This window comes from Hyla sarda, chromosome 6 (genome assembly GCF_029499605.1).
Source record: "Hyla sarda isolate aHylSar1 chromosome 6, aHylSar1.hap1, whole genome shotgun sequence".
Lineage (NCBI taxonomy): Eukaryota > Metazoa > Chordata > Amphibia > Anura > Hylidae > Hyla > Hyla sarda.
This window is the reverse complement of record NC_079194.1, coordinates 172,143,346-172,157,329: the sequence shown is the minus strand read 5'-3', so window position 1 is coordinate 172,157,329 and position 13,984 is coordinate 172,143,346. Positions and strand designations below refer to the sequence as shown.

At 41.8% G+C, this 13,984-nt stretch overlaps 1 protein-coding gene across 2 annotated transcripts in view; it reads right to left on the bottom strand.

The window, feature by feature from the left end:
* Positions 1 to 7,432: 7,432 nt before the first annotated feature.
* Positions 7,433 to 13,984, bottom strand: part of SS18L2 (SS18 like 2) — a 51,767-nt gene continuing 45,215 nt past the window's right edge. For both annotated transcript variants that reach the window (XM_056525808.1, XM_056525809.1), the window contains exon 3: positions 7,433 to 8,505. In XM_056525808.1, the coding sequence (XP_056381783.1) occupies positions 8,418 to 8,505 (88 nt within the window). In that variant the 3' untranslated portion in view covers positions 7,433 to 8,417. The remainder of the gene's footprint in view (positions 8,506 to 13,984) is intronic.

The following is a 13,984-nucleotide window of genomic DNA, read 5'->3' as shown; positions in this document are numbered from 1 at the left end:
GAGCGCGATAAAGGGGAATCTTCAAAGTGGCATATTCCAAGAAAACAAAGGGATACAGGTTTAACCAGTCCCCAAAAATTTTAACCAACAATTAATGATGTTTTGGGGCGGGTAAGAGTCAGACTGCGGAATTTCTTTCCGGAATGGGAGAAAATCTCAAACAGCAATTGGGTCCACAGTACTATCAAAAAGGGCCTGTGGTTGGAATTCTCCAGTCTGCCTTCTCCCCGCCTGGTAGTTACAAAAAAATCATGGTCAAGGAGGTCAGTCAGCTTTAGAGCAGGAAGTTTTTTCTTTCATTCAAAAAGAAGTTCTGGTTCTGGTTCCAGTCCCAAGGGAAGGAAGAGAGCAGGGGTTTTACGCCTCCCTTTTTCTAGTAATTAAATAAACAAAAGAAACTGTTCATACCGAACAATAATAAACCTGAAATCTCTAAACAAACAAGTTCCTGATTTATCAGAAATTCAAAATAGAAATGATAAAGTCTACTGTAAATCTGTTACCAAAGGACTGTTATATGGTCTCATTGGACCTAAAAGATGCCTACGTATATGTCCCTATTCACAAGGATTATCAGAAGTACCTAAGAATATCAGTATTGTTAAACTCAAGTGCATCTGCAGTTCCGGACATTGCTCTTCGGTATCTCGGTTGCCCCTAAGGGTTTTTACAAAGATAATTTCTGTGATGACGGCCCATATCGGAGAAGGGGTCTGTACTTTTGTCCCCTATCTAGATGCTTTTCTGCTTATTGGTCATTCAGTAGAGGTAAATACCTTCTTAAATCACACCTTGCTAATTCTAAAAAAAAAATAAAAAAATCATAAATTGGGGAAAATAGTCCATAGTTCCTGCAAAAGAAAAGTTATTTCCAGGAATTTTACTAGACTCCAGTCTTCAAAAATGTTTTCTTCCTCAAGCAAAGATCCAAAAATCACTAGACCTGACCAGAACAATATGAAAGTCATTGTCTTTACTGAGTCTTTACAAATGATAGGTAGATAGGAATGAGATGGATAGATAGATGAGAGAGAGAGATAGATAAAAGTCCAAAAAGCAGCAGCACACAAAGGATCTTGTGAAAGATGTGGTTTATTCCATTTTCAGTGCACAAAAACGGAGCAAAGTTTCTGCAGCCTCTCGCTGCCTTTCTCAAGCTCAACTGAGTGATCTCATGTGGTTACATATATATGTATTAATATACAGTGTAAATACAATAAAACAAGTAAACCAAAAGTGCATATTAGGGAATCATCATGCAATCGGTGTGTGAATTTCAGTGCCAGCAGTGTTAGCCATCTGTTCCGTGTTGTATGTGAAGGTACACTTGAGTATTGCAGGCCAGATATTATGCAAACATAGATATATAATATAATTAAATATTCAGCCAGCTCTTACTCAGCTGAGCGTACTGTAAGTGCACATGTGCGATATGGAGCATGGGTAAAAGTTCGCTGCGCCGAGTCGTCCAATAGGAGTCACAATACACCGGGCGCTGGCAGCCAATTGGGATGTCATAGATGGTCAGGTGTCTCAAAGCGTCATAGACGCATGCGTACTGGAAACATCGAGGGCACGGCGGCCATCTTAGTAAAGGGCAAGCAAGCCCATATAGAGAATATAGGGACCTTTATTTTATGGTGACTATCCCACATACCGTTGCGAGGGTATATGCAGTAAGAGCTGGCATGGCTCCCCTAATTGGACTCCCGAACAGCGGGACATGAATATACACAGCCAGTCTCTCACGTTTCCACATAGGAGACCGGCTGTGGGACATCTGGTTAGCAGGGGTCTATCATAGACAGGCGCCTGCACTTTATTCCTCACACCTCTCCTGTTGGTGGTCTAGGGCACACTGCACCCAGGTAGTAGTTCGGAACTGTCACCTGGCAATGTATAATCAAATAAAATTGGAAAATAAAAATGTAAGAATGAGAAAATGAAAAAAAAAATAAGACACATTTTCCATCAGGCTCCTTAGTAGTGCACACTATTACAGTCGCTCCACCGGTGGCTATAAGTGTCAATTTCCAGTCCATCTGGGATACAAAATTACAAACTACACCCCCCACCCTCTCCAGAAAGTAACTTGATTGTTGGATGCCTTACTTAGTTGCCACTGGTAATTGGAAGACTTCCCATGCCTGAGTGTCAGGGTCTTGGAGAAGGAAAAACAAATCATGTGATCCTGCTTCACCAATAGTGTGAGGGGAGGGGCGTCCTCTCTGCTCTCCTTCTCTGCTCTTGTACCAGACAGTCAGAGCAGTGTTGGCCCCTGCGCTGATATTACAGGTACAACATGCCACAGGTTTAAAGAAAAAATGTCTCTGGTAGCAGCGGCCCTCCTCTGTTTGCCCCTGGAAGCAGGAGACCGCTTTAAACAGCAGTCTCCTGCTTCTGTTTTGGGGCTGCAGGCTGAGACGGGGGGGGGGGGGGGGGGGGTGTAATTCTGATGGCCCTGTTCTGGCCCCAGAGAGCTTGGCCCTGAGGTCTATGTTACAAAGAGATCCATGGGTAATGCCAGAAATAGAAAGTTTACCATCTCAGGGGCCAATTGTTCATCGTCAAGTAAAAATCCTTCATTTAACTGCTTGGCCCGTGATAGGTTGATCCTAAAAAACAAGGGTCTCGTGTAGGCAGTGATCTCTACACTACAGGCTAATAGAAAATCTGTAATGTCTAATATTTACTTCAGAATCTGGAAGGCTTATTTTAATTTTTTAGATAAGCCTCTTGTAGATCTATTCTCCCCAGACATGGCCAGTATTCTGAGTTTCTTACAGAAAGGGTTGCATAAGGGTCTTAAATTGGCCACCCTTAAAGTCCAGGTCTCTGCTTTAGGAGCTCTGTTTGACAAAAAGATAGCAGATCTCTCTAATGGCGCTTACATCCGCCAGGAGAGTTGGTGACCTGTCGGCTCTTTCCAGTATAGAGCCCTATACTAAAATCTTGGATGATAGGATCATCTTTCTACCATGACCCTGCTTTCTTACCAAAAGTAGTATCCAAATTCGATGTCTCACAGAACACAGTTTTGCCATCCTTCTGTTCTGACCCTTCTAATGACAAAGAAAAGCTTTTCCATAACCTAGATGTAAGATGTATTCTAGAATATCTAGAGAGCACTAGGTCCTTTTAGGAAGACCTCGTCCTTATTTATTCAGTTTTCAGGCCCAAATAAAGGGAAGCAAGCTAGTAAGAGCTCTATTGCTAAATGGATTAAACAAGCTATATCTGTAGCATATGTAGCTTCAGGAGTTACCCCTCCTTCAGGTCTTAGTGCTAATTCCACTAGACTCCTCTTGGGCCAAGAGAAGAGGAGCTTCCATAGACCAGATTTGCATGACGGCCACCTGGTCATCTCCACTTACATTTTCAAACACTATAGTGTGGATGTGTGCAATTCTTCCTCTGCTTTCTCTTTCGGCCAGAAAGTCCTCCAGGCTGTATTTCCACCCTAGGTGTTATCTCTGTTATTTCTCTCAGTTGGTGCGGTCATGGCGAAAGGGAAAGCCGGTAATTGTGTTTCCCCGAACCATGACAGCATCGGGGCATTCCCACCATATGCTTCGGAAGAATTGTTTTTCCTGCACGGGTATGGGGTTCACCCTTATTATTTTCTATCGTCCTATTTTGTAGTGTTATGTATATTTTGTCTACTAACCAATGGTAGTCCCTTCTAGTCTCGGAAATTTGCTGAGGTTGGGGAGGAGGGACCTGCCTTTTAGCCTCTAGGTTTCCTGTCCTAAAGGGGCTGAGTCCCTCTCAGTTGGTGCTGTCATGGCTCAGGGAAACACAATTACCAGCTTTTTCTTTAGTCCTGTTTTTATCACATTTTAGGGGCTTTAGAACCAATTACTGGGTTACCATAGTTATGGTCTCGACATATGTCTGTCATTCTGAAACCAATTAATATTGTAACTTGAGGGACTACTGTATATGAATACTGTGGTTGTATTTGTGCAACGATCTTCAGCTAGAGTCCTAGCTTCCAAAAAGCTTGATAAGAACTTATTTTTATTTTCAGCTTATAGGCAATCCTATTTCCAGTATGACAGAAGTGGTATGAATAGCATAGGTTCTACAACATTGCTCTGGCCAGTAGCAACCTGTTTTTTTTTAAATTTTTTTACTGTTTAAGGATGCATTCACAGGATCCGCTGTGGATTTAGTTTTAAAACTAGCTGCAGCCACTGTCATTCCACCAGTACCTGTTTGCCCACCAAACAGTGGTGGCAGTTTAACCCAAGAAAGTGACCACTCTGGCAATTCTTGGTTGCAGCGGTGACCTGGCTGAGAAAGGAACCTTCCTTGTGTGGAGATGAGGAGGACCATAAATGACTACAAGTAGAGATGAGTTAAGTTAGGCTGGGTTCCCATTACATTTTCCCCCATACGGCAGGGGAGAGCTAAAAACTTGTGTATGCCTTAAGATGCGGTCAGCTCATTTTTGCCCCGTATTCGCTTTTTCCACGCACCTAAAACAGTGGTCGACCACGGTTTTAGGTCCAGTTGTAAAAGCGCATACGGGGCAAAAATGAACTGGCCGGACCGCATAGAAAGGCATACGGGAGAGTTTTTAGCTCTCCCCTGCCGTATGCGCTCCCGTATGGAGGAAAACGTAATAGGAACCCAGCCTTACAGTGATTTGATTCGTCTCGTCGCGAACTTCTCTCCTAGAACTGTATCCACCTTTTCCAACCCACTGGAGCACCTGAAAGTTGAACTAATTTATGCAGGCTAAAGTCAGCAACTGCCGAGCCGAGAAGTTCGTGACGACTGGCATCACTGTAACTTCGCTCATCTCTAAATACAAGCTTTAACACGTTAACGACCATGGACGTGTATAGACGTCCAGGCAGGGTGCACGTTTCCGCACCAGGACGAGTATACACATCCATGGTTCTCGTAGGTGCTGCCCAGTGCACCCACAAGCTCACAGCAGGGACTCGGCTGTAACACTCAGCCAGGACCAAAGTAAACTTCGGTTCAGGCAGTTTAACCCTTACAGCCACGAATGTAAGTGACCGCGGACTGTAAGTGTTTTGACAGAGGGAGTAGCGCAATCACAGGGTGCCGTGTGTGTTCCTCAGCAGGCAGTTTAACCCTTACAGCCGCAGTCAGAAGCGATGAGCTATAAGGAGTTTTGACAGAGGGAGGAGGCTCCTTCTGTCTCTCTCCTGTAGCACCCTGCAACAATCGTGGGGTGCTGCTAGTTACCTGGGCAGCCGGGGGGGTCTTTACAAGGACTCCCAGGTCTGCCCTGGTTATTGCCTGTCAAGACGTGCCAGAGGCAAAAATAAGTTAAAATGTAAAGTGTAAATTTTTTTAAAGTGTCAAAATAAAATACATTAAATGAATATAATGAAAAATAAAAATGCATAATGTATAGGATCACACAGCGCACATTCAGAGCATATTACATGCTGAGGATGCTCGCCAGCAGTCATAATAATGAGCGCCCTGCTGCAGCTGGGTAGCTTTGTGTCCACTCATAGCAGCGAATTTCCCGCCGGCAGTCATGAGCGGACACACTGAGCTACCCAGCCACAGCAGTGATCTCGCTCTTGTGACGGCCGGGGGCATCCGCGGTTTGAAATATGCTACAGATGTGCTCTGTGACCCTACACTGTATCCTGTTTATACTGCATTTCAGCAGTAGGTTAGAGGTATTTGTCAGCATCATGTAAAAAAAAAAAAAAGTGATGCTGATTAATACTGTAGCAGCTTCATTAAATTTCTGAGACTGCTACAGTATACATTGGCATTTCTTTTTTTTGACATGACAATGGACACATACTGCAGAAATGCAGTATGAATGGGGACTATCACCCAACCAACAAAATAAATATATATATATATATTTTTTTAATGATGCCCAGTGATTGATATATTGGCCATGAGTGGATGCTTTATTCCCACAAGATGAGATATATCCATCAGGAACTTTAACTGTCACAGACAACTGCACTTCACTGCTTGCCAACCAAGGACCAATCAGAGCGGTCCCTGGTCCAGCCAATACACTTGGGGCACATTTCCTCCATTTCAAAAGCAACTTACCAAAATGATGTCCCACAAATAAAGAATTTGTGGGGGGAAAAAAAATAGATAATTGCAATTTTTTTTCCAATGACAAATATATCTAGCCACACAATAAGGGCTCGACGTACTCACTTTTACCCTAGGTGAATACTTTAGGGGGTGTAGTTTTGAAAATGGGGTCACTTCTGGGAGTACAGTAGTATTCTGACACCTTGAATGCTTTGCAAGATGAAGTGCGGCCCATAATTTGTATAATGATATCCTGAAAGCCAAATGGTGTTCCTCTCCTTTTAGGTCCCACCATGTGGCCATGCAACCAAATATGGTCTAAGTGGGGGTATTAAACACGGTACGAAAAGCGTAATAAAATATGGGGCGCATTTTCTACATTTCAGATGCAATGTACAAAAAATATGTCCAACAAATTATGCATTTGTGAAGGGGAGAAAAAAAAAAAATTCCACTGACAGTCCTTTTTGTGTGCCTGGAATGGTTACAAAGTACAACATTTTGGTCTAGGTAAATACTTTCGGGGGATGTAATTTTCAAAACTGGATGGTTCTGGTAGCTAAAACCCTTTGCAGGCATGAAGTGCGATCTATAATCCATTCGGCCTTAAATGATGCCATGAAAGCCAAATGGCGCTCCTCTCCTTCTGGGTCCTACGACGCGGCCAAGGAACCAAATATGGCCTAAGCGGGAGTATTTCCAAACACGGGCCGAGCAGCTCAATAAAATATAGGGTGCATTTCTTTCAATATCAGAAGTGATATACAAAAAATATGTCCCAAAAATGATGCATTTGTGAAAAAAAAAAAGCAAATTTCGAATTTTTTAACACTGACTTTGTAATAATTCCTGCCCAAAAAATATGGTGTTAAAATACTCACTGTACCCCCCCTAGTGAATACCTTGAGGGGTCTAGTTTTTAAAATGGGGTCATTGGGGGGGGGGGGGGGGGGGGGGAAGGGTCCTATGTGCCACCTCCTTCAAATTTCTGCAAACCTTGCATAGCACGTAAAAAAGAATACAGTTAAATTGTCAGGCTTCTAATTCATTTAAAGTGTTAATTAAAAACAAAAGAAATGCTTTCAAAATAAAGTAGACATCTGAAAGTATGAGGTTCATAAAATATTTGGTCAGAAAGTATAAAAATATGCAATATATTAGTGGGTTTTTTTATTTCACTTTTTGCATTGTAAAAAAAAAAAAAAAAAAAAGGATATCTGCTTTCTTTTACTATGTACATGAAGGACAACTTGTGACAAAAAAAGATTGCCAAAACATTACCAGAGTTATTCTCTAATAAAGTCCGACATCCTCCATTTGAAAAAACAGGCCTGGTCTTTCAGGGGTCTACAGGTTTATTTGTATTGGTCCTTAAGGTGTTAAACATGGCCAGGTTAGATTAATAAACAGGAGAGAAATAACTAAACTAACTAATTTTACTGCAGTAGAACTGAACTCATAACTCAGCATGTTCTGATTGCTGTGCAGTCCCCCCCCACTCCGGAAAACATTTTCTTTCATATCAACTGGTGCCAGAAAGATAATCAGATGACTTCTATTAAACAATCCCAATCCTTCCAGTACTTATCAGCTGCTGTATAATACACAGGAAGTTCTTTTCTTCTTGAATTTCCTTTCTGTCTGACCACAGTGCTCTACTGACACCTCTGTCCATGTCAGGAACTGTCCAGAGTAGGAGCAAATCCCCATAGAAAACCTCTTTTGCTCTTGACAGTTCCTGACATGGACAGAGTTGTCGGCAGAGAGCACTGTGGTCAGACAGAAAGGGAATGCAAAAAGAAAAGAACTTCCTGTGTATTATACAGCAGCTGATAAGTACTGGAAGGATTGGGATTTCTTTATAGAAGTAATTTACAAATCTGTTTAACTTTCTGTCACCAGTTGATTTACAAGCAAATGTTTTCCAGTGGAGTACTCCTTTAAAGACATGTGGGTGGGGTTATGAAAATCCTATTCTATTGTCAATTGCTGCAAATCTGCCTTTTTAACATTGACCTGAGGAAGAGCTGTGATGGACCCTGCACTAAAGCACTTGTAAATAAACCATTTTATTGAACACATCTGAAAACAAATATAAAAAACATGGCTGTTGTATAGAACATGCAGCAGTGATACAATGTCTTCTATCTAAGCTGTTCTACTGAACGTGTATCCTACAGCACACAACAAACCTCAGAGGCGATAAGCCCTGGAGTCCATAACAGATCTGAAGCAGCCTAGAGATCTACAAGAAAATGTAGCTTCATTGTGCCACCTAGTGGGAAAGCTGGATTTAGCTATTGCAGCACTTGGGTGTACTATACATTAATTTACATAATCAATAACAGCAGCATGTAGATTCAGGTCTTCTGCTTGTCCGCTTGTGGCGAGGTGGCATCTGCTATTGTTGCCAAATATATAAGATTTCTGTGCAGAACCTGCTGGTACCTGGCAAGAAAGGGAAAACCAAACAGATCAAATGTGTGATACAATTTATTTGGAGTAAGAAATTCTACATTTACTTTTCCAACATTAACCCTTTAAGGACCGACTTTTTTTTTACCTCTATCAACAGGCTCTTTTCTAAATCTGACATGTATCTCTTTAAATGGTAATAACTTTAGAACGCTTTTTCTGAGCAGAGCGATTTGGAGATTTGTTTTTTTGTGACATATTGTACTTTATATAACTGGTGCATTTTTGTTGACACATGAAAAATTTTTTGTTAACTGGAAATTTCTGGCGTTAAAAAAAAAAAATGTTTTATGGTGTACACTGTGCGGTAAAAGTGATTTTTATTCTGTGGGTCAGTACGATTATGGAGATACCATTTTATATAGCTTTCTATGTTCTTTTTCCTTTTCTGAGCAAAATTCTTTTTCTGCCATTCATTTTCCAACAGCCATAACTTTTATTTTTCAGCCCGACGCCATTGAGTAAGGGCTTATTTTTTGCGCGATGAGCTGTACTTTTTATTGGTATCATTTTTGTGCCACGTGCTACCTTTTGATCTTTTTTATTCCGCTATTTGTACCAAAATTGGCGAATTTTGCATTTTTTTTTTTTTTACTGCGTTCACCGTGCGGGATAATTTACACTATAGTTTTATAGTACACGTCATTACGGATGTGGCAATACCTATTATGTATATGATTTGTGTTTTTGATCTTTTTGGGTGATTATACAGGGCTTTTATTGGGAAAGGTTTTTTTTTTTTTGTTTTTTTACACTTCATGCTTTTATTGAACTTTTTAAAAACTTTTAAAAATTAATTTTTTTACGCTTTTTACAGGTTATACTATGTTGCAATACATTTGTACTGCAGCACAGTATAACCTGATGAGTTGCAGACACTACAGCCTGTGCGATCCAGCTTCTGGCTGGATCTCACAGGCTTCCGTAGCAGGCAGAGAGAGGTCATGATCTGACCTCCTGATGCCATAGCGACCAACTGTGACCCGCGATTGTATCGCGGCACCGCCATTGGAGAAAAGGGGGAGAGCACTCCCCCTGTCAACACCATAGATGCCGTGATCAGCATTGATCACGGCATCTATGGGGTTAGTGCTGCTGGGATCGGCGCGATCGCAGGCTTCGGCAGGGACAGCTGGTCCCGTCACCGATCTCCTGTGCTGCCTGCGGCAGTGCCGGAGATCGCTATGACGTATGCATACGTCCAATTGCGCAAACGTGTCGGATGATTGGACGTATGCATACGTCCTATAGCGGGAAGGGGTTAAAGGTGTACTCCAGAAAAAAGGAAAATGTTTTTAAATGATACTTGATTTGTACCCTACTTATATTTAAAAATCCTAATCCTTCCAGTTACAGAGAAAGTTGTGTAGTTCTTTCCAGTCTGACCACAGTGCTCTCTGCTGACACCTCTGCCTGCATCAGGAGCAGAAGAGGGTTTTGCTCATGCTCTAAACAGTTCGGGATTTCTATGGGGTGGCAAAACAGATTGACATGTTACATCTTTAGCAAAGGATTTTTTTGCAATGAGTAAGACACTAACAATTACCAGATGTTTAAAAAAAAACAAAAAACGATGGCAACCAAAAGTAAGTGAAACTACAGTAAACGATTAAACCAAATTGGCCGTAGACTAGTTCATTCTGCCCAAATTAATTCCTTTTTCACAGTGCTTTTGTTGCCTGGAAGAGATGTCATCCTGGCAACTGGAGTACTTTGAAAGCGGAACTAGTTTGGCCAGACTAAACTAATCACTGGCCAATGTGCTTTAGGCATAGGTTACTGTAGCTTTGCTCACTTTTACTGCCAACACAAACATACTTTCATTAGGTCTTTTTTGGACAACTTGTAAAAAGTTGTTGCTAAACTTAAGAAAACTTCCCAAAAATGTTTTTATTTACACACATAAATTAGCCAAAAAAAATGTACCTCAAAATTTAAAACTGCATTTGAGGAGCAAATGAGCTGTGGAAGCAAACAGCATTGCTTACCAGTCTGCCCCAGCTCAAACTACAAAAAAAAAACCTGTGTGTTCCTACTTCAGATAGTCCCTGTGCTCCCTTATTGAGCAGTTACTCAGAATGTACTTCTTTCCCCAAGCTTTCCAGCTCTACACATTTAGCTCCTGGTCTTGGGGTATAGGGGGAGATTTATCAAAGGATTTAGAGAGGTTTTTTTTGCTTACAAAATTCACACAATTTTTTTTGTGCGACTTTTGTGGGTAAGCAAAAAATACCAGTCAGCCCTACCTAAGCAATTTTCAGTTTTCACTTTGCAGTGGTCGGGAATTTATCAAGTGCGTAAGCCACACGTAATTTAATAAAATAAATAAAGTCTCAACCCCCTTTCAAAAAGTTGCAAGTGTAAGCTAGGTCAGACCTGGCTTACAAAACTTGCTTTTGACAGCATTTTGAAAAAGTCGCACAAAAAGTGTTTGTGCAACTTTTTGCGCAGCTCCGCTCCCCGGTACCCACTCATATCTACCACCCACGCACCACAAGCTGTTGGGAATACAACTCCCAGCATGTCGGGAGTTGTAGTCCTGCAATAGCTAGCGGGTGGGTGCTAGATGCGGGTGGGTGGCCGGGGAGCTGCGCAAGAACTCGTAAGAGCGACGTTTCGTGCAACCTTTTGTAAAGCTCTGCTCCCCGGCCACCCACCCGCTAGCTAGCTATTGTAGGACTACAACTCCCAAAATACCCCAACAGTGAGGACATGTTGGGAGTTGTAGTCTCAATAGCTTGCGAGCAGGTGGCTGGGGAGTGTAGCTGACCGACAGGAATATGAAATTACAGCACTGTAATAATTTAATATTTCCCAGGTAGACCTGTGGTTGGCCCGGACCTCCTGGCCCATCACAGCTGGCAGAGGGAAATATGAAGTTACAGTGCTGTAACTTACTTCTCCCCGCTGGGGAGCCAGGGAGCAAAGCACAATGCCCCCGCTGCTCTGGCTTACTTGTCATCCGTCTGCACATATTCCGCCCACCCGCGCCACACCACTACAACTCCCAGCATGCCCTTACAGTAAGGACATGTTGGGAGTTGTAGTGGTGCAGGCAGAAGATGTGCAGGCGGGTGATTGTCACCCGCCCGCACATCTCCCGAATGCGCCGCACGACTACAACTCCCAGCCTGCCCTTACAATAAGGACATGCATGGAGTTGTAGTCATGCGGCGTGGCTGGTGGGCAGAAGATGTGTGAACGGGTGACAGATCTCCGGAGTGCAGGTATGTATTTAACCCCTCATCGGTCTCCTGTTCACCCACACTATAACTCAGTGAACAGATGACCGTTTTCCTTTAAGTCCCAGGCAGGTGCGTTTCACCAATAATCCAGTTGCGTGGTATGCTTTGACTTTTCAAGTCTGTTTCACTGGCCTTTTCATAATGGATTAATTTAATTTCTATAAAGCTTGCTGTCTCAAACAGTATTCCTCAGATTCTCATAAAATGGGAGCCTTTTTAAAGGGGTACTCTGGTGGAAAACTTAAAATAAATCAACTGGCTCCAGAAAGTTAAACAGATTTGTAAATTACTTCTATTAAAAAATCTTAATCCTTCCAGTACTTATTAGCTGCTGAATACTACAGAGGAAATGCTTTTCTTTTTGGCACACAGAGCTCTCTGCTGACATTTCTGTCCATTTTAAGAACTGTCCAGAATAGGAGAAAATCCCCATAGCAAACATATGCTGCTCTGGGCAGTTCCTAAAATGGACAGAGATGTCAGCAGAGAGCACTGTGTTCCAAAAAGAAAAGAATTTCCTCTGAAGTATTCAGCAGCTAATAAGTACTGGAAGGATTAAGATTTTTTTTAATAGAAGTAATTTACAAATCTGTTTACGGTAACTTTCTGGCATCAGATGATTTAAAAAAAAAAAAAAGTTTTCCACCAGAGTACCACTTAACGATGAGCGCCGTAAATGTACGTCCTGGTGAGGTGGTACTTAACGCACCAGGACGTACATTTACGTCCTAAGCATAACCGCGAGCATCGGAGCGATGCCTGGATCATGAGCGGCAGGTCCCGACTGCTGATCGCAGCCAGGGACCTGCCCGTAATGGCGGACACCCGCGATCCCGCGGATGTCTGCCATTAACCCCTCAGATGCCGTGATCAATACAGATCACGGCATCTGCAGCATCGCGGTCACTAAAATGGATGATCAGATCGCCTGCAGCACTGCCGCGGCGATCCGATCATCCAGCACTGCAGACGGAGGTCCCCTCACCTGGCTCCGCTGCCTTCCCGGAGTCTTCTGCTCTGATTTGCCTTCCCGCAGACCAGAGCAGAAGATGACCGATAACCCTGATCAGGGCTATGTCCTATACATAGCACTGAACAGAATTAGCAATCGAGTGATTGCTATAAATAGTCCCCTATGGGGACTATAAGAGTGTAAAAATAAAAGTAAAAAACATGTGAAAAACCCCCTCCCTCAATAAAAACGTAAATTGTCCCATTTTCCCTATTTCACCCCCAAAAAGTGTTAAAAAAATATTTTATATACATATTTGGTATTGCCACGTGCGTAAATATCTGAACTATTAAAATAAAATGTTAATGATACCGTACGGTGAACAGCGTGAACGTAAAAATAAAAAGTCCAAAATAGATGCTTTTTTTATAACATTTTATTCCCAAAATTTTTTATAAAAAATGGATTAAAAAGTTCAATATAAGCAAATATGGTATCAATAAAAAGTACAGATCACGGCGCAAAAAAAATGAGCCCACATACCGCCGCTTATACGGAAAAATTAAAAAGTTATAGGTCTTCAAAATAGGGGGATTTTAAACATACTAATTTGGTTAAAAAGTTTGCGATTTTTTTTAAGAGCAACAGTAATAGAAAAGTAAGTTATCATGGGTATCATTTTAATCGTATTGACCTAAAGAATATAGAACACATGTCAATTTTACGCCGTGAAAACAAAACCTCCCAAAATTAACAAAATTGCTGTTTTCTTTTTAATTTCACAACACAAATAGTATTTGTTTGGTTGCGCCATACATTTAATGGTAAAGTGAGTGATGGCATTACAACAGACAACTGGTTGCACAAAAAACAAGCCCTCATACTAGTCTGTGGATGAAAATATAAAAGAGTTATGATTTTTTGAAGGCGAGGAGGAAAAAACTAAAACGTAAAAATTAAATTGTCTGCGTCCTTAAGGCCAAAATGGGCTGAGTCCTTAAGGGGTTAAGTAATGTTCAAATGGGGGTCACACCTTAAGTATTGCCTTTGCAACGGACGGAATGGAGGGTCATGTTAGAATTCAACAAGACTTATCTTCTGTTTCTCTATTAGTGGTTTAGCAGCAACTTCTCCCGCTCCCAAAAAAACACAAGAAAGATCAGCCTGGAGTTTATGGGTAGTTTGGGAAGTATAGCCATTTCAGCTTCTGGCCGGATTCACACGGCAGAATTTCTACATTGAATTCTGCATGAAG